The sequence below is a fragment of the Zonotrichia albicollis genome, chromosome 1 (assembly GCF_047830755.1).
Source record: "Zonotrichia albicollis isolate bZonAlb1 chromosome 1, bZonAlb1.hap1, whole genome shotgun sequence".
Classification (NCBI taxonomy): Eukaryota; Metazoa; Chordata; class Aves; order Passeriformes; family Passerellidae; genus Zonotrichia; species Zonotrichia albicollis.
Window position 1 is genome coordinate 27,579,263 of NC_133819.1, and position 22,018 is coordinate 27,601,280.

Genomic DNA, 22,018 nt, shown 5'->3' on the forward strand with positions numbered 1-22,018 from the left:
TGTGGAGACAGGGAGACTGTAGATATTGCAGCATCCCCTCAGACCCAGTCCTTTCCTTTGAGGGGTAAATTATACCAGCATAATAATTTTTCACTTTGCATTCTACATAAATTTGTGTCCTGGTATCTCATTACTTCTTCTTTTAAGAAACTGAACACAAAGCTGCATAAACCCCTTTGCACTTGGTATATGTAAGCTATATGATACTACAACTTCAAAGACCTGGTAATTAATATTTAAAAGATTATTTTTAAGCTTTAACCTGAAACACAGCTAAAATTTTGGCAAAAACTTTTTTCTTTAACGACCATCAAGTGCACACTCAGCAGTAAGATTTGTGCTGCAGCAACTTTAGCTCAAGAAAGGCTTTGTTTCAGCTATATATATGCTTTGCATTTACTCTATATGTGTTGATAAATATCTATAGATCATGTACATATGTAGTTGTAAAAACTGCACAAGACAATTTAGTTTTTAAAGTGTTATTAATCTATAGAGACACATGTGAAGGCAGACTTTTCTGTTCTTTAAAAACCAATAACCGAAATCACCCTTCCCCTTCCATACTTTATTCTTTTGAATAGTACAAGTAATGGGAAAATTCTACAAGGTGCCAGAGTAAGGCACAGAACTCAAATTGAAAATGTACTATTTAATTGAAAGCAAGATTTTCATTCCCTTTCATAATACAGGACTTGACAAAATATTACAGTAAACAGAGAATATCTGCTAGAAGTCTGCCACATTACTTTACTTTGGTTGATTGAGGAAACATAAAATTCCTTAACTTAAAGCACTCTCCTTCTATTCAGTTTTTTTTTTTTCCTGTGGGAAGTCACTTCATTAATTTTGCCACCACTTTGGATTGAAAGACTCTCAGATTAAATAGATACAGTATATGACAAAATATCTGTCTGAAAGATGAGATCAATAACCACTTAGGAATGTGAAAGTAAACACCAGGCTGTTAAAGTGCAGTCAATCTTGTAGACATGTGTGTATGTCTTTCCATTCAGATTTCTCAGCAGATGATCTTTACAGTTTTGGAAAAAGCATCCAATTCTCACTTTTTTAAAGGGAAAATGAAATGAAAAATCCTTATTCTATTCTGGTTTTCAATATTGCCTCCTTTGGCACAGTTTTTCACCGTGTTGCTCCACATAATGAAGCAACACCATGTAAAACTTTAAGATTACTAGCTTACCAATCTCTTGAAATAAAATAATAAGAAGCCTAATATTCCAACATTTGCATAATGGTATGTTGAAATTAATTTTTATGACATATTATTGATTTTTAGAGTAATTTTGACATACACAATGAGCATGCATGATACTCAACATAATATGCCTATTTGGTGTAGAAAATGGATATAAGTAAACATAGTTTGCCCGTGTAATTTGCATTAAATAGTTTCTAATAAAAAAAGAAAAAGAGTAAGTAATTGCTGTCCATACATTTTTAACCTTTATTTAACTGGGGAATTGCCCAAGTGAGACAGTTGAAATTAAGGGCCAATCACACCCCTGAGACAGTCTTGCTTCAGGGAATAGAGGAAGTGCTCTGAGGAATTCCATGCTTTATCTCTATCCTTCACCATGATAAAAAACTTATCATCACAGTAGTTCAGGGAATTTTACTCAGAAAAATAAAAAAGATCTTTCATTGGGAAGCTTTTAGCAGTAGCAGTTTTTTCATATCACAGGTAACAATGAATCTTTATATAAAGCAAAATGCTTTCCAAATGCTGTGTTTAGACACTAAGTGATGTATAAATGCAATCTCTTATATTTTGTTTTTACAACAAAACAATTCAACCATAGGACAGAAAAGTTTTATTTCAGGTTATTAAACTGAGCACTTAGGATGAATTTCATGCAGGATTACTCAAAATTCTTTTCCTGAGATGACAGTAAAAGAAAACAGCTGTGTCTGGGCATCTTATGACCATCTTGTTCCCATGAATTTAAATTAATTTCTTTCAGCATCACAAAAGTATGACCGAGCATAGGCTTTGACGTGTATTGTTTAGCAAAGACACTGACATAAGATGATACTGGATGCATATATTTACAGTTTTAAACCTTGTCTTATCTCTGTTCTTTCATACTTTTGTGTGTCAGCAATATTATTCTTTATTCCTTGGAAATAATGCTGAATGTTAATTAGATTGTGTGTAATACTACAAGATCTATGTGAAATTTGACCAAATTTTGGACCAAAATTAGAAAGAAAAGATAATACATTTTGATAATCTCTCTTTCTCCTTCAGTGTAACTAATCAATTAGATTCAGCTTTCAAGGAATTTCAGGTTTGAGGCTAGTAACTTAAAAAATAAAGTAAGATTCAATTATCCATTCCTGAAATAATGTTCTATATTAGGAAATTTTAGCTGAATATATTTTATATCATTGGAAAACACCTCCTTGAATTACTGCATTTTAAAAACAACTGAAAAGAAAAAGAACAGTTCTACTTTTATGCATTTGCTACACTTATCAATACATAAAACTCTCCATCTTTCTCTAAAGACTCTCAGGAGATTACTGCCCAGTAATGACCAGGCTAGCAAGGAGACTGAATTTGTATGTGACTGTATCAGTATAAGCAGACACAATTTCATATTTCTCTTTCTGGTCCTTTGCCACACTGGTTTCATAGCAAACAACACAAAGAAATTTCTCCACGTACTCTCACTCAAAAATCCCAAGAAAAACCCAAGCCTAAAACACATTATGGCCAACAAGTAAACAACATTTTCTTCTCATTTTCTATAATGCTGAATTCTCTCATCAAAAAAACATTAGATAGTTCAGAACCTTATGCTCTGAGAAATGGCACAATTCCATGCATGTAAGCAGTCCTGTGTTTAATAAGGCAACAAATGTGTATTTGCAGATGTAGAATAAATTTATGCCCATAAAGGAACTTTCCTCCTCTTTATTCTACATCAAGGGTTTTAAAGGTACTCGGAATAAGATGAAACAGTCCACCTCATATAGTAAGAGAAACTTCATGACTAAACCAGTTAAGTAGATGAACAGAGATGAAACAATTCAAGTCAGTGGCAAGCAAATGGCAGTATGACTGTGGCCTTCAGGAACTTGATTGTCACGGCTTAACTGCTACAACAAATGCTCCTTCTTCTTCCTACTGACCTGAGTACTGTGAGGAATTCTGCTTCAGCTCAGTATTAGAAGTTCAAATTCTTACCAGAGGCCTAACTTGATGCTTTAAATCTATGGAAGGGACTGGAAACAGCAGCTATGATGGAAGCTGAAATACAATTCCTGATGCTCAGAAGTGAGAGGAAAAGCAGTCACTAGCTAAAATGGTTCAGGAGTGGAGGAGGGAACTGGTCCAGCATCCCAACTGGTTTATAAGCTTCCTTAGCTTCAATTTTGGCCTGTCACTTTCAAACTGATCTGAAATTTCCTGAGAATGCTCAAATCCATTTAACTATTTCAGAGCACATAAACATGTTAAACGTACACTATAGCAAACAAGGTCCCCCAAAAGGGCATCACCTCCTTTGCATATTCTAACCAAAAATTCAGGTTGGAGGCTTTAATTTACCTACCTGTTATTTCAAAAGTGATTGATAGCAGAGGTGCAGCACTAGCCTTCGACTTGCTCTGTGACTGACTTTCTGAAATAACAGGGAAACGCCACCATGAGAATATGAGAAGGGAGGTCTTTAAATCAGCCTTACCAAGACAGCATTTGCTACAACCAGCAGTAAACTACACTGAGATGAAGGCGTTTCCCCACAGCATAATCTGGTGGGTGTGTGCCCTGGCTTTTTCCCATCTTCAAATTACTCATAATTTTCTATTTTATGACTGGAGAGAGAAGGAGGATGAGCAGAGCAGAGCAGCACCTCTTCTGAAAATCTGTCCCCTATCGTGGAAACAGCCCAGAGCTCCTTTTTAAGCTAAGATCCACTTCACCCCCAGTCTGAGCTCTTGAAAAACTGTTCTCATGTTTATGCATCCAAAGACTAGTTACATTTTAATCAGCTTTCAGGAGCCTGCAGAGATTACCTCCTGATGGACTCCATGTATTCCTGTCACAGTCTGATAAGGGTAAATTTCACACACGCCTAATCTGGCGAGACTTCACAGCCTACCAAAATCCTAATCATCATTCTGAACAGTAAGCTGCCACTGGTCTTATTGTTACCTCTCCTTAGCTGGGAGGTTTTTGTAGCTCACACTGCGGCAGAGGCATCTAAACTTTGTTCAGCAGAGGCGATTTACTAAAAGCCCTTGGGCAGAGCTGATTTGCATAAAACAAAGAGGCTTGAAAGCTTCTTTAATAAATACAGATGTGGGGCTGCAGAGCTCAGGAGTCACACCCTACTGATCTGAGCAGTCACGCTGAAATGGATGTTGGCATTAACATTCCCCACAAACTCTACCTCCACGGCAAGTTTGAGAGTACCTTTAAACCACAGCAGGAATCTTGCTAGTCTGCTGTTTGGCCAGCCCTGGACAAAATGTTATTACATAGGATTTGCATATTGACGTTGTTTTTCCTGATGTGTATGGCTGTTGTTTTCCCTGAAGTGCATGGCTGTGTGTTTGCATTAAATAGGCAGAGGATAAAATTTAATTAAAAAGTTAAATGCATTTAGCTTAATTCACTGATTTCTGAATCTATAGTTCTGCATTACTATACAGGAGTAGATGTAATGTAAAACATTCAAGTGTTGTTCTAAAATATGTATACTACCAAATTAATAAAAGATTTTGTGTTCTAAGATATTCTCTCTTTTCTTAAGAACCTGTGCAGGCTTTAACAGTGACAAGGAAAAATCTCTTCTCTCAGTTAGGTAAATAAACCAAATAAATTATATTGGCTTGAAGTACTGAAAGCTACTTAAAAACTTGACCAAATCAAGGAAAAAAAGAAAATCAGTTCCCTGTGAATTAAATCTAATAATATTTTTGCATTTTTCTATATTGAGCTTACATGCCAGAATTTACATATTCCATCTGCACGTCAAACAGCACAAGTTCATCACCCAGATGAAGGACACACAAGAAATTTACAGTAGATGAAAATACCAAGTCTAGGACTTCTGACCCTCCTTTTCATGTTCTTTCTTATGGAAAGTTGTCCTGCACAGTATTTTTCAGTAGACACTAAGAAATAGTATTTTGTAGGACTTTATATTTGGAATCTGTATTTGCAGCATAGAGAATGAAATCTTTACCACAGTAATTAAGTGTTTTAATCTGAATTTAAAGAACAGCAGTTACTCAAAAGGTAAGGAGGCACTCATGACAGAAGACAATGAAAGCTTGTGAAAGAGCTCTGGAATGCTGACACGCTCTGATTTTCACACTAATTTCATTGCAATTGAATCAAGTTTACCTTCTTTCTCCTTGAGGGTGTTCAGGTAGGAGAGGAGGTTCTCGTTGGCCTGCACACAGTACACCTCCCTGGTCTGGACGCCGCCTCCGCACAGCGCGGTCTGGTTCCCCCGCCGCTTGTCCTGCTGGCTGAGGAGAGGATCCACGCGGCATTCCGTCCACTCAGTGCTGCGCCAGCCGTACCTGCGCCACACGTGGGTAATTGGGTCTCTAGGAACCATCAAGCCATCTCTCACAGCATTCAATCACACAAGCTGAAACGCCTCAGCACCTCATAAATTTCATAAAAGGCCTGAGCACCACAATTTCTTGCACACAAAGGTGCATTAAATCTCACATTTCATGCATATGAAAACTTTTTTTGTATTATTTAGGTTTTAAAATCATTACCCTTTAGGAGGATCTTTTCTGTTCAATTCTTGAAACATACCACATATAAATATATTATTTGAGGGGAGAAAAACTTGATATACAGAGATGTATACTCCATGTTCAGATAACTTTCAAGACGGTGACTCTCAGCATTTGCTTACAGCTTGACAATTTGCATAAACAAAATCCAAAATATGAAAGAGATGGGAATGCTGAGAAACCTAAGAGCCAAAAAATGAGGGAAAAACCTCACAACTCCTCCTCCCTCCACCCAAACAACCCAAAAGCCTATTGTTATCTTTGAAACAAGAAGTTTCTCCTGGATATCAAGGTGAAACTATGATTATATTTTTTATTATGACTTCAGGACAACTTTTCAGTAAGTTCTCTTTTTCACAGTTAAAAGGAAGATCATTCTGCAGTATAAGCATCCCTGCTGGGTACTGATGAATGATGAGAATCTGGAAGCTTTCTAATCAGTGAATACCCAGCAAAGATCTTTGACTCACAGTTAAAACCCCAATCAGGATTATGAACTGCAAGAAATGCCACAGAATTCCCTACCTAACAAGTACTTTAAGGCTAAGTACAGCAAAGTGCTTCCTAATGCAGCTGGAGATAAAGAAAGATGATATTTCAACTCTTATATGAAAAATATATATCACAGTCAAAGATGCTTAATATCAAGTGACATTTCTCCAGATCCTATTCGTAGTTTGATAAAGAAAAAACTCAGTTGGGACTTTAATATTAATTTTGATTAGGTAAGGATTAGAGCAATCTCTTGAATCATAAAGTGCTCGCTGTCATTTCTCCTAAGGTTTATTTGCTGTCACTGTTAGCCTCTCCCACGTCCCATCTAGGGCCTTCCTTGTGCTGCATACAACTCTCACTAAAATAGTCTGTTAGCTAACCAGATGTTTATCACCCCTTTCCTGTGTTCAACACTTGGTCTGCAAACAGACAGGAAATTCAGAAAACAATGATTCTGGTAGAAATGTTATGTAGGGAAAACATCACTGACAAATTAACACAATTAATTTATTTTCATCTTGCCTGAATCTGTGTATGTGCAAATATTGTCTTTTAAAACCTGAAATGAATGAAAAGAAATTATACTTGTTATTTTTCCTGTATTTAGAGAAGGAACTGGTTACACTACAATGGGAACTATTTGCAGACTTTGGGCTTTCAAGAACACTGAATAAACAGGGATAAAGAAAAAGGATAAAGTCCTACCCATTATTTCTTTAATAATGGTTTGGTTGATATTCCATTACCAGCCTTGTAGGCTTGAAATTGTTCATTTTAGTAGTGGAGAACTGAAATGAGCCAACTTACGTAATGCAGGGTGCTACGCCGTCTCCTTGAGAAACACACTGCTCTGCTTCTTCCAATTGTGGGCATTCGCTCTCACTGCCAACGGGGAGCTGCTTAATGGTCCGTGATCTTGTACGGTTCCCTTTAGGGGTTGTCATGTCAAAGCAGGTTTTGGAGCAGGGGGTCCATTCCGACCACTCTGACACCTGGCACTCCTTCGTGATCACACAGGACTGAAATGTGATGGGCAGCTTTTCCTGATTGCAGAAGCTGCAATGAGAGAGCGATACAGCTTTTAGCACACACATCCACAGTCATGAACTCCTACAGCAAAAGCACTGCCAATGGTTACATGAAAGTCAGTAAATATTTTTAAAGCTGTTAAGTTTTACTCCATGTTTATTTGATCCCAAATAGTCAGCCAAAGGGCTTTTGATTAAAGCTACTTAAACCAGAAAAATAAGATATAGTAAAAAATTACCAGTATTGCCATATCTGTGATCAAATTATTGCCATATCTGTGAATACATTTAAAATCTAAGTCTTCCTACATGTATGGAAGTATAACAGAGGAAATACATACATTTTTCACTTCTTATCTTTTATTTTTAGATATACTCTTTTTGCCTTTTGGAACTATGTTCCAAGTAAGGGATAATTCAAAACCCAAATGACTAAAGGAGTTTTTGCTGAGAAAACAATACTCAGTGTCATGTTGTCCTAATTTGCAGACTACAAATGGTTTAAAAACACAATGGAAAACATATTGAATGCTTGGTCACTAATAACTTACTTTGTTAATCATTAATCAACTACTGCCATAGTGATGCCTCATGGTCCAAACAGGGAATGATCTCTAACCTAAAGTGAAGTGTTCCCTGCTACCCATAGTACTTTTTTCCTGTTCCTTACGAAGGCCATAATTTAATTCCCATTTTCTATCTGATTGCCTCATTCACTTATTACATAGACTGTCAGCAAGATTTTGTCCCTCTAAATCACTCTTAATTTTAAAATTTATATTCTAAGTAAAAACTAACATTTCTATTTTAAAGTTTGATTCACAATAGAAAAATGAGAAATAGAGAAGGTAAACTGCCATTAAATAAAACATAAGTTTATCTCCTTAATTACAATTACAACATAGATTTCTTTTTTTATCATGTCTGGGTTGCAATAAAAATCTGGTTTCTGAAGCAGTTAAATAGGCAGGAAAAATATTTACTGGTACTGCAAGTAGCACTCTGTTCAATACTAGGCCTATAAACTATACTATAAAGACTTGATTTTTCCCTCTAAAAGAACACAAAATAATACAGAAAAAATAATATTTGCAAGTATTTCACTACTATACAAAATTGGGTCTTGCCTATATATTCAACACGATTTTGAACCTCTATTTACAAAATTTTGTAATAGAACGAGGAGTACTTGATGAAATGGAGATTTAAAACCACCATAAATGAAAGCATAATATGCACAAGAAACAGACCAATTCTACATCTTGCTAGCAGAAGATCCTGGTTATGGAGACAGTGTCAGCATGTTCAAACAGAGGTTGACCAATCTGTGAGCCATCATCCCTAATACATTTACTTTGGATATTGGAGAAATACAAGATGAATGGACTTCAAAAGACAATCAGGTGTCATATTTTTGGTCTTTAAATTGCATCTCCCTCTACCACTGAAGACAATAAGGTGGAGACACTGCTGGGCTTGACAGACCATAGGGGACTACTCAGAAGGAGATTTCTAATGTTCTTACTATGTCAAAGGTAGTGGTGATAGGGAGCCCTAACACATGATAGCCATCTTTTATTCTGCTTTAGGACAAAAACTATGTCCTGTTTGTGGAGAAAGACACTCAGAGTTTTTGAGAAAATTGTTTTTTAATAATGGGTTTTTTCACCTACATGTAGCCCCATCTGGCATAGGACTACAGTATGTCATCAATAAATCAGTTTCTGTACCTTTGACAAAACATATAGTGATCCCCCAAAGACACATCTTAATGACTGGAGAAAAGACACATTCCTTATGGTTTCTAACATGGGCAGTATTTGCAAAATTTTTTGTATAACAGATGAAGTATCCTCCCCTTCCAACTTCCCAACCAATGTGACACCTCTGAGGGCAGAGAAAACCAACCTCTTTATACTCACTGTGACTGGGGCTGAGGTTAATTATAGATGCACATTGCCAGGGAATATGCACAAAATTGCCACCACAAAGTAGCTTTGGGGAGGAGGGAAGAGAGTAATTAATGATGTGTACAGTCCCTGGGCACGGCATCTGTTTCAAAACTTATTTGGGGGGAAGTGTTACATGAGAAAGGCTAATGTTTGTTACTAATTATTTACATGTGGAGATGAAGAAGACCTAAACAGAATTGTACCATGTTACTAACTTCATTGTTTATTTATGATTCTTAACAAAAATAAAACAATAGAGTAAAGTGTTCCTCACTTCACCTATTTGGAAAATAAAATAAATTAAAATAAAATAACTTAAAATTAAATATAAAACAAGGATGTTCTTAAGCTCTTGCAACTGGAACATAAATTATCAGGGAGACAAGCAAGCGGTAAGGTGAGCTATATTTATTTCCTTATTTGTTTATTAAAACCATGAACCACTTGCAGTACTACATAAACACCAACAAGAAACTGATACTGTAAGTCACCACTACACAACCTCTTTTCTGTTACACATACGGTTACATTATTTTGTGAGAGGGCAGAGATAACTAAAATTAGAAAAAGAAGAGTTTCACAACCAAATTAGCTGCTCTTTTTTCTTTTAACATTTGTTTTTCCTTGAGCAAGTCAGAGAAACAGTGAGAGCTAACTGGAAATGGCACTATCAAGAGTTTTCCTTCATATTCCAGGCAGCAGAAGAATATGTGTTGTACTCTAAACAAGTAAGGAAGGGAAAAATCACCTACTTAAAACTTTATTTTACCAGAAGCAGACTGATTCTAAATCAAAACATAGCAATGTGTGGTACCTAATGCTACAGATTTGATCTCCGCAAATAACTGAAAGCAAAGCTTGCTTTTAAGTAAAGCTCTCTGCACTTTTTGATAGATTTATGTGTCTTGTTTAGCCATGGAGACTTGATGTGAATCTTTTCACAGAATAAAAGGCAAATGGGCAAGTAACACAACAGAAAATAAAGACAAACAATTAACATTCATTTCTTGATACTGCCCAACTCACTAGAAGTTTTGCACCATGCTGAGGGGGGCATATGTGGCCCGAAGTTCAGAGTCCGACTAGCTGAGGGCGAAAGGCCGACGCCCCTCTGCAATTCCTGGCCAGCACCCTTCGGCGTCTGATGGCCTTGGGCTGTGCTGGCTGCGGACTGGCTTACACCGCTGGTATTGGGGAGGAACGGAGCTGACCATTTCCCGGGGGTTAAACATCGGTTTATTGAAGGTGTTGCGGGATCCAAACACGGGGAAACCAACCGGGAAAAAGTTTTTCCATAGGGGGTGAAACAGGATTATAGAGGGGGGTGGGTACAGGCGGAACCAATCGGGAAAGGTGAGGGGATGAACTTCACAGAACTGACACTCCATGGAGACCAATAATCAAAAGGTAAAGGAGGTGTCCTGGGACCCCAGCCAACCACCATCTCCAGAGAGGAGAAGGTTCTCGAAACCTGGGAGGAGAAAGGGGGTGATTGACTGTGCCCAGGGAGGAAACAACTTTCACTTATAAGGGAAACCAGGGGAGGAGCAATTACATATCGGCAACTATGAATAGCGAGGTTACTATAGCAACTTAGCTGACAGGCTAGTACTGGTGGGAAAAACTGGGGGAACGAAACCATTTTACACATAATAGGGGAGAACAATACATAAATTGGGGGAATAACACAAGAAACTTAACAACACACTACAACAGCACCAAACATCTTCATGCCCTTGATTAATGTCTAAGTAGACAACATATGCAAATTTAACCATTCAAGAAGCACAGGGAGGACACAAATAAGTCCTCACTATCAACCCACATAGCTATGTCCAGAAAATTGCTTGGGAAGCTCAAAGAAGAACATGAATTACATAAAAATGCTGTTAAAAGTCAACAGAGCTGATGGGATACAAGAAGCAGCAGCATAGGGGTAGCATACAAAGTCTGCAGCATCTTGCTCTCAATCTAGTGCATATATTCAAAGGACAATGCCCCAAGATTTTTGGCAAGGAAGAATGAATTGTATAAATTGAACTAAGGCTGTAGTTTGAGAAAGTACCATTTCACACAACAGTTAGATATAGTGGGGAAATGAAGCTTAAAGTACAAAAGCACTTTAATGACACGATGGAAAAAGAAAGCAGTCCCAAACAAAACAATACATCACAGAGGATGAATGGTCCCTGTTGCTATTAAGTCAACAATAAACCTATTCCTGACCTCAAAGACATAGATTAGACAAAAGAAGTAAAGAAAAAGGTTCAAAGGACAACCTACAGAACACAATTACTGCTCAACCTCTTCTGCAGACATGTGGTCAAGAATTTGTGTATACTCACGTTCCACAGCCTCGCTGTGCTTCTACAGCAATAAATAAAAACTAAATATCACTTAAGAATTAAAAATAGGAAGGTTACACCTAGGGATTTTGAAGTAATTTATGGGATAATTAAGGCTAAAGACATGGGGAGAACAAAGGTTGACACATAAGCCTGGAGCAAATTACACTACAGTACCTGTGTATAAATGAGCACGTTGTGCAGTTGAAAGAACTCTCTTCAGTAAAAAATAAGCTTTAAACTATGTGAAAAAAAATAGATTAAGTCAGGAGAAAAAAAATTTCTGAGGTATTCTAAAGATCTATTAGAAAATGAAAAATACTTTTATATCTTTAAAAAATCAGGAAAAATTGATTTTATATGCTAATGACCTGTATGAGTGTTTATAATCTCAGTCTCAAAAGTTGTCTTCTAGGTTGTGTAGAAGTCATAGAAGAGACCATTGGAATTTTCTCATCTACAAATTCAACTAGACAAGAAATGGGTTTTTCTGATAGGTTTTTTGCAATAAAGTTGTGTATATTGCATTCATGAAGCCAAATGCATGGTAATGCATGACAGCACAACTGATCTCTAAATTCATGCAAGATGAACAGAAAAAATAAATAGGTTTTAAACTAGGCAGTAGGACTCTTTGCTGCATGAGCATACTCCATTCATAACTTGCACAACTAAGACATTTTCTGCTTTTGCTGGTGTTCGTCCATATTGGACTGGAGTAGTAATTTGAAAGAAGAATTAATGAGAGAAGATGAAAAGCAGCATCCATCAGAATGGCTGGGAGGTTCTAACTGTTAACTAACTAATAATCCATGAAGTCGGAAAGCTGCCTTGGCAGTAGCAAATGGAGGGCAAAAATGGAAAGACAGCAGGTAGTCAGTCACACCATCCCAAGATACACTGGTTTTCCAGCAAACTATGGCTTACAGACTTCTGGAACACAAGCTGAATCTTTGCACTGAAGAGTTCATAGTGTTCACCTTCATGAACTAAGACAAATGCATCCTAAACCTAGATAAGATTTTGGTAGGTACATCATCTTAGAAACAATGCATTACAGACCTATTTTACCAACTCATAATTGTAGATAGTTATTTTTGCATTAAAAGTGCTCAGTTAATTTCATTTTCTGACTTCAGGCCTTGCATAACTGTGTTTGCTTTCTCTGCGGCATATTTGAGCTTCAACACCTCTATAAGATCTTTCCTTGACTGTCTCAATGTTAGGTCCAAGAGTCCCCTTACACTTGGTCTTGTTTTATTTGAACACAGTTACATCCTTGAGGACTGTTCAATGCTCATGCTGAGGACACACCTAAAATATTTACACATTACTATATCTCAACAGTCTATAAGTTAATGGAAACAGGAGTCACAAACACAAGGTATTGAGGAGACACCATTTTGAAGTTCGATTTTGTGCTTTTCCTGATACACTGCTTTTCATGCTCAAATGAAATGGAGCAACACTGTGAAGTTTGTAATTTAAATCTAAAATTGAACAGTGAAGAACATGTCCTTCACAATAAATTCAATTAATTCACTCAGTATTGGTATGTAACAAGAACTGCTATTTATTGGTTTTGACTATAATGTACAGATGTAAAGTAATGGAGCCCATCTGGCAAGGTTAATGCAAACTAAATAGTCTCTTCAATAAGTTTTGTCTGCATTATTTTGCCTCAATTCCTTCACCATTATCAACATTCAACTTTGGTTTTCCCATTATCCATGCTCAGCTTTGATTTTCATTAATGAAATTTTCACGGTTACTATTCCTTACTTTCATTCACTATACTCATTCTCTCAGAATTCTGATATATTTGTTTTTCCTTTAGCTGATTTTCCATTTGATTACATACAGAGATTTCCATTATTCTGAAATGAATAACCTGGCTATGGTTCAGGAGATTGATGCCAACATAAGCTCTTGGCACTCAGGAGGAACAAAAGACAGGGCTTTGACTGAAAAGTACTTAAATAAAATTTTTCATTTTTTTAATCAAAAACTGTGATTTTTTTTTAATCCTAGTTGACTGTTTGATGTAGTAGTGGATCATGTATGTCCACAGGGTCTTGGCTCCTGTCACTCTAGACTTTGTAGATGTACCTACAGATCTGCCCAGTTGCTCCAGTCCTGGCACGACTAACCTACTCTTGCCACTGGTGTGGAAAGCAGACACAGAGAGTGTCAGAGAGCTCAGCACAGCCAGAATTATTAAGAGACACTCAACAGACGTCTATATGGTCAGACACCACACACAAAACCAAGGGAAAAATGGCATTCTTCCTCCTCTTGACCCTCTCATACTAAATAGTGTCACAGTGATGAGATACCACATGCCCTTCAAGATCAGGAAGAGCTGTGGAGTCAGAATGTGTTCTATTTTCCCACCTACTGGGAAGGAACTTCATTATTCTTTTTGCAGTTCTGCTTTCATTCTCCAAAGCAAAACCCCGACAGAATCCAATTATGTTTTGAACAAACAAGACTGACTGAATGAATGAATTAAAAACTTTAGAGGACTGAAGAAGATGCAATCAAAAACTAGGCTATCTGCCTGGAGAAACACATACTAAATATCATAAGAGGAGGTTCAGCAGTTCAGCAGAAAAAGGCAGCTGCTTCTGAAGGTTTCAGATCAAAGGACAATCAACATTCTAAGGAAATCCAAAATGCTGTAACAGGCTTCATCTAAATACTAAGAAAGAAGAGCAAGAACTACCTAGAAGATTAAAAGAAAAAAAAAGTCCACAGTGAGCTCCCTCAGAGTAGAATAATTTAACCATTTCCTAGCTGCAAAGTCCTGTACACCATCAGGCATCTCCCACAATCAGCTACAGCATCAAGAACCGTAGGATTTTCTCTTGAATTCTTGCTAATCTCATGAAACATTACTTCATTGAATACAATTAGAAAAATGATTTCCAACCCTTACCACCAGCCACAAGATGAGAACTGCTGACATACAAGCCCATTTCACCAAACAAACTCATCTGCAGAAAGACTTGGAACAATAACTAATTACTTGCAGAACACCAAAAGTACATGTTCATTTAGCACTTGGAAACCAAAACTACACACATACACAAATACACAGAAGCAGGCTTGCAAAGGCTGACATTTTTGACTGAAGGGCAAAGTAAAACTAGAGAAATCTTTTGAAAAAGAGTTAGTAAGCAAATTTGTGTTTGAATATAGCGACATTATAACAGGCCACAAGGCTGGGCAGCATCCTTGCAAGACAACCTACAGGCATGCCTGAACATTGGCCCAATTCCAAAAGAATCCTTAAGACAAAGAAAAGAATTTAAAGTAGGAGCCGAGTACAAGCACATTTTGCCTTTCCCAGTGGAGAGAAAATCAGCAGTTTGCTCAGAATTTTTTTTAAATCTCAGTAAATTGCTACAAGACTACAGACTATAAGGAACAGTTTGCAAAGACCACATTTGCTTCTCATAAATGTAACTCTACAGTGAAGGAAGGGGTAAAGTCTGTACCACACCACTCATTAGCATCCCATCCTAGAAAAGCTCAGGCTTAAGCTGCTGGGAAATCTGATGACCCATGGGCAGACCCACAGCCTAGATGCTCACATCCTTAACAGAACTACCTCACAGAAATTATCTGGTTAGGTCAGGAGGGCAAATCAACCTTTGAATTATAAGGACCCATGTGTGCAATTTTCTACTTTGCAATTTTAGCTTTGAATGATCACACCCATGGACAAGACACCTGAGGAAACACAGCAGTATTCATGCTGAATATTAATCCTTTGTGTTATCTGGAATTAAATCCAGATCTTAATATTGCATGGGGAGAATATTGCATTCTCTTTGCTCTTTATTTGACCACCTGGGAACTTTAAGACATACTCTGAATGAGTAAGAGGAATTTTGGAGTTATGGGTAAAAGAATCAAGCACAAAGTCCTGATGTGCTGCAACAAGCTATTTATTTTCCATGCAGTGTTCTTCTTAGAGTTCATAGAGCTTGTTGGAGGCTTTAACCTCTGAAGTAAAATAATCAAATTAACTCTGTGTTATTCTTGGACCACAAGTATAGCTGGATTTTGAGACCTTCGCCTAAAGTCTTTTGTCTAAAGAAAAAAAAAGGATGTTTTCTCATAAATAAAATCAAATTTTAAAGAATTCTATTTGATGTGCAGGTACTAGATAGCAGTAATAATAATAGAGTGATTTGAATGCAGAGCTTAGATAACTTCCATGATCTACTCCGAAGACATAAAATGTCATTTGTGAAGTCTAGTCATGCTTGAGAGATTCAGTTTATGGTTGGTACCAACTTTTTTCTTGAAAGAAGTCACTGAAAATACAGTGCCTGTACTTTTTCCTAGTAGAAAATGTCACAGTCCTCATTTTATTTTCCATACAGCTGCACTGTTTAGTGCTGGTCATCTTGCACATTGTTCTGAGAAACTGTTAGTACCTTCCAGTATAATGGGCCATTATAATCACACAAACAATGAGCCCACTTCTATTCATTTACAATTCCAATACTGTCCACTTAAGTGTTTTTCACAAGACTATTTTCCCATGATCCTTTCACAAGTTTGACTAATTCTGCCAAACAATTTTGAAATAAACAAAAACCACTTAGGCTTTCTACACTACAGAAGATAGAGGTGACATACAGCTACTGTGTCCAGAAAAAACACTGGCAAAGCAACAAGGGGTGCTACTATACCCAAACAAATGTCAACAACAGCTGCTGTGGGGCTGTTGCAGATACCATGAGTGTCTGAGGAGACAAAAAAGCAAAAGTGCTCAGTGAGAGTGTGATCTTTCACAGCCCAGTGATACAGCGACATGCATGCACATCTCATGCTACAGATAATTTTGAAATTGGCAGAGCAGGTTATTTGGCAAGCATCTACAGAGATGACTTATTAAAGCTTTAGGGAGGAATTTCCCTTTATCAGTGGGAATTTTCGTTACATAGCATTAATCAGAATCTACTTTGACTCAAAATAACAGCTAGATTCACAGGGCTGTCAGCAAAGAAAAAAAAACTAAATGCCAAACTTTGTGAATAAAATATGCAGTATTAACTTTAAGATATAAAGATATAAAGATATAAATTACTGAAATTTATATTACTACTATTAGTTGTATTTTAGGCATTAGTTTAGATTTGGTCCCTAAATTGATGCTTAGATTTGGCAGTAACACTGGCTCCATTGCATTGTCCAGCACTTGCAAAAATGTGATCAAAATTAGGTGAGCCACACCTTTTATTTCCAGTGGGACTGCTGAAATTTGGGCACTGAAATAGCCAATCCTGATGTTCTGGGAAGTTGTGGCTTCTGTGTTTGAGTCCTGTGCACTTCCACCTTGAGGGACAACATGTCCCTCAAGGTGGAACAAGAGGATGCTCAATTCAAAGGCTCCCTTACCATAACTTTATTAAGCTGATTGAGAAAACAAGGGTATACTCTAAGTCCCAGACTACGCTTAGCAGTTTAACAAAAAAAAACAAACAAAACCAAAACACAAAATAAATCTAAAAAAGGAATACATTCTATTTTGTTCCCTATAGGACTATACAGATTATAATATCAGTATAGGAAACCAAAAATTTAGAAAAATACTCCTTGCTTAACTTTTATTCTATCCCACTGAGGTCAATTAATATTAACTGACAACAAGGCAGAAAAGCTGTATAAAAGTACAGTGCAGGAGAATCTTCATTAAAGATCTCAGTGCCTAATTCAATTTACCACTGTGCAACATAATCTCTAGACTGAAGCTGAAAATTCAACACTGTATTCATTCAAGGAAATTATTTATTCATTCATAGGATTTATTGCCACAAGAGATTAGCAGAACATAGAGTACAGCCCTCATTACATTATAGCCTATTATATTTTGCTAAGGAAGACAATTACATGTATTTGAATAAAAACTATATACAAGAAAGGCACCCAATCTTGATGATTTGCACAGAAATATATGAATGCCATACATCTAGGTGACAGAACAACTGTTCACTGTATGAAAAGAGGTTAAAATATGGTGTGGAAAAAAGAATCATTCATTGCTGTTTCAATTATTCAGCACGGTGTGTACGTTTCCATCTTAAATCTAGATTTGGGCATGGTATGTCAAATGTGTAGCAATACTGACAAGACACTGTCAAAACAGCAGCCTCAGTAAGATGATGGAGCAGGTACTTACAATAGAAAGGAACACCCATTGAATAATATTATGCATACCCACAGAAATTACTGTCTCCACCAAAATCACATAAAAAACTACAGGATGCTTCTACTTTCAAATTCATGGAAATTCTAAAGGCATAATGGAAAACTATAGGAAAGCAATGTTTGCATCCTGTTTCTCTAATAAGAGTTTACATTTTTATTATCCCAATGCACCTGAAAAATAACCCTGTAGTTTTTAGTTATCAAGACGTTTTTCATCCAGCATTACTTTCTTCTTCTCTGTTCTCCATTTATTAACAGAATGTGCTCTAAATAATTCCAAATTAATGAATCAAGATGACTGTGTATAGCTCATTATCCAAGTTTGTGATATTCACAGACGCTCTGTGAGTGAACCACTTATGGCTTTTAAATCCTCACAGTATGGTGAGCTTGGAGGCTTCCACTACAAACAGCAAAAAGCAGGGGCAGACATACATGCTCTCATCTGGTCCTCAGTAACAAACAAAAGGTGGCTTATGCTCCTTCATCTCCACAACCTATCCTCTCTGCATTGCTATTCCCCTCACCTTTCTGCAGCCCATCTCCTTGAAGTTACGCACCTTAATCCCTGCCACCTTCACACACAGCCCCCTTTCTGCCTGTTGCCTCATGGAGGGGCTCAGGGAAGTACAGAGAATCTCCTAAGATTTTTTTTTTTTAAGCAAGGGATACATTACAGGGCCCAACAAACTGTGCTGCTGTATTGTGTGTCTGAGTCTTTCCTCTGTTTGCTGACAGCATATTCCTCTGGGTGACTTGTCTGCTTTCCAAATCAATGGCATAAATAAAGTAACAGGCTTGCGATGGTTTGGCTTGGTTTTTTTATTTTCCTCCTTCACACAGTTTATAATTTATAGGAGTGAAAGTCCATAAAGTGAACACAGACATTTATTTTATGATTTGGAATGGGAGCATTGGGTTAAGAGGTTTAAGGACCTGGAAAGGAAAACAAAGCTAAAATGCCATTCTAGAGGAGGAGATTCTCTCTCCTTGATTTTCCTGACAATATCTTGAGTATTAGTCACTCATCAGTCTAAATACTCAATTGGCCATTCCCAAATTCCTTCGTTTCTACTTAGCTTAGCACCTGTGGCCATTAGTGAATATTGTGACTCTGCTTTAAACAGATACACGTCTTTGTGAAGTAAGATGAAAAATTAAGCTTTACATATGCCCAACATCAGCAAGACAATTCAATAATTTTGGTCCTACTGTCACCTCTCATGTCTCAACTATAATATTGGAATAAATAGAAGCTCAAACTCTTCAAAACTTGAAATTTTGTAAAGCACTGCAATGAGATTATAATGAAAACTTCCAAAATAGTTAAATTTGTAACAAGATGTGGATATAGTTTTCTAGATCTTTAATCAATGCACAGAATCAGTGAAGAAGATGAAAATAATTGAAAAATAATTACTTTCTCAGATGAACAGAGTTGAAACAAATCAAAGATGATCATATGATCAAATGCATTAAGGCTAAGACAATCTGCTAAATTATTGGTTGTCATGTCTTAAATTTTGGATTCTTTTCTGCCCCTTCATTTTGTTCCACGAGTGTAATTGCATATGGTTGTATTCTAACAAAGAAATAAAAGCTCTGAATATTTATAAAATTCTACTGTTTTTTCTTGAATTCTTACTTCAAGTCATTTAGGTCACCAATAATGTTCATCTTCACATACAGGTCTCCCCCACAGCGGTGCTGCCAAGAGAGTATTAACCATTTATGGGGACTGAACCAGAGCTGCTGGGGATGGTTTCCTATGTGGTCTCCTCCATTCTTCCCCCATTCAGAAATGTTTTGGTCCCAAACTAAGCAAGATAACAAGTTATATCCAAATGACATAGAAAAATAAAGGAAACAGCGCAGAAATTCCTGGAATTTTTTTTAAGAGGCAGCTATATCCTTGAAGAACTGCTTTAACTACAGCCCCCTTTCCAGCCATTTGAGTTAAGTGACTCTTAGAAGTGACAGGCTGTCCCCACACTTATGGAGCAGCTGCTTCAGGGGAACATGATGTCCTTTGTCACTGGATTTCAAAATCTTTGCTGAAGCACAGAAACATATAGTTCAAAAAGATACTCTAGTTCTGTTCCATATTCTTACAGTTATAAATGACTGTGCTCAAGTCCTTCAAAATTTCCCAATCTAGTGGGGTCCCAAGAAAGCATTTCAGTAAAAAGGCTGTATGAATTAAAAGCAGTTTAAAAAAAGCTTTTCTTAGACTTGTACAATTTGTACAAATCAGTCAAACATTTTTTGCTAAACTATCCCACAAAAGTCTGCTCACAAAGAAAATTATGACTAAATGTTTGAGACACAACAGCAACAGAGTCCATATTACAACAGAAAATTATAGGCTTAACATGAGGCATAATCATCACAACTTGCAATAGGGCAAAACAGGTTTGCAAGTCAAAATCAACTTCTTCATACATTCGATGTTTCTCTACATAGCCAGTTTGATGTCTAACAGTTCTCTTTGGTAAACCCCAATTTCATCAAAGAGAAAACATTTCAGACAATCAAGTTTTGTCCTCAACAGTAAGAGCAGTGCTGCCCAGATTTTGTTAGCTATCCAGAGAAAAGTCATTTTAATTACTGAATTTGTTTTTTCCTTCAACATTTCTATTTTTCAAATATTTTCAGTCCACCAGAATTTCAGACTAAGGGGAACATGAAGCAAACGCAGGCCGTGTAACACATACATTATTGCAGAACGGCCAATACAAAATCCAATATTTCATCCTTCACGGGAGACTATCTATTGTTCACTCAGCAATAAAGTATATAAATTAAACTTTGATTTTCTTGTTTCACTTCTCTTTACCATGCCTGGTGTGCTGATATGTCAAGAGAATTTTGACTTTTTGAAGTTTTGCTGACAGCGTTACAGAACCATTTTCTCTGTAGCACCCTTGTGAAAGTTGTTCTTTTTTAAAACCCTTTTTATAATATATCAATTTTGCTATCTCTGCAAAAAAATATTACTCGCCTGAGGGTTTTTATTCTTCTTTCAGTCATGCTGCCAGGGGGCTGATTGTTTCTGATTGCTAAAGTCAAAACTCACTGAAAATGGACTACTTAAGCTGAAGAGCATTTCACATGAGAACGGCAGGTTTTCCAGTCACCTTACTTGTCTATATTATTTAGTAGCACAGTTACTATGTAATGGAGATTATAAAATCATTTGAGCTGTCTGCATTGACACCCTGGGCAGAAAAATAATTCTATTGTTTCAGATTCTGGAATGGCAGTCATAGAATAAAGCATTTGATTGCTTAGTGAAGGGTGCAGCATAAATGATGCAAATGGATACACAGCTGATTGATATACATTGGTCTCCAAAAGCTATGTTACCAGCACCAGAATTTCTCACATGAGTCATTTCACCAAATTTTCTTGTTTATACTATGTAACTGGAAAAAAAATTCTATATTAAAATTGACGTGAAGACTATAAAAATCCTTTGTGCAATTAAAACATAACGTTTTTGCCTTAGATATAAAAATGCCAGCTGCATCATTTGTTTAATTTTCACTTCTTTGAAGAATTGATCCTACATTGTATTATCAATTGTTTCACTGCCTTAGGCAAGAAGGTTTCATTCACTTCCCTGCACCAGCCTGAAAATGCACAAGACACTGTGGTATCTGCACTTAAGACAGTGCTGGTGATCTAAGTGAATTCAAGAGTGAGTGTAAAGATGATGAGTAAAGTATGCCACTGACTTCCAGCTATACTTTTACTTTCTTTTACCATTTATCAGAGCTTTGGCATGACTGTGTCATTCCTCCCTTTTTTTTTACTCAACAGTTTTCTTAACCTTTCAAAAACTTAGGGACTTTCAAAAAAAGTGCCTGGCTGCTATCTGATAGCAACTGATGTATAATAAATTATTCCTTGTATTTAAAGGATAATGATGTTCCTAGGCTAGGCACAGTGAGGGCTGCATGATGTGAGGCTGGAAAAGGAAGGAGTAAAGGCAATTTTTTCTGTACCAATGAGATTGTGCTGCAGCCAACACCTGGGACTGCCTGAGCTGCTGATTTTAAGATTTCTTGTGAAGACCTTCATCGAAGTGTGGATCAAAATCTTAAATAACTAAAGAAAACCAGACCTAGAAGACACTTCAAAAAGTCTATGCAGTCAGTCCCTCTTCCTTAATCAAGATCTA

General features: G+C 36.9%; 1 protein-coding gene across 1 annotated transcript in view; it reads right to left on the minus strand.

The window, feature by feature from the left end:
* THSD7A (thrombospondin type 1 domain containing 7A) overlaps window positions 1-22,018 on the minus strand; it is a 267,196-nt gene that overhangs the window by 93,777 nt on the left and 151,401 nt on the right. Inside the window, exons 6-7 of the mRNA XM_014273675.3 lie at window positions 7,093-7,341; window positions 5,381-5,562 (exon numbers count right to left, since the gene is read on the minus strand). Coding sequence (XP_014129150.2) covers window positions 5,381-5,562; window positions 7,093-7,341 — 431 coding nt within the window. The remainder of the gene's footprint in view (window positions 1-5,380; window positions 5,563-7,092; window positions 7,342-22,018) is intronic.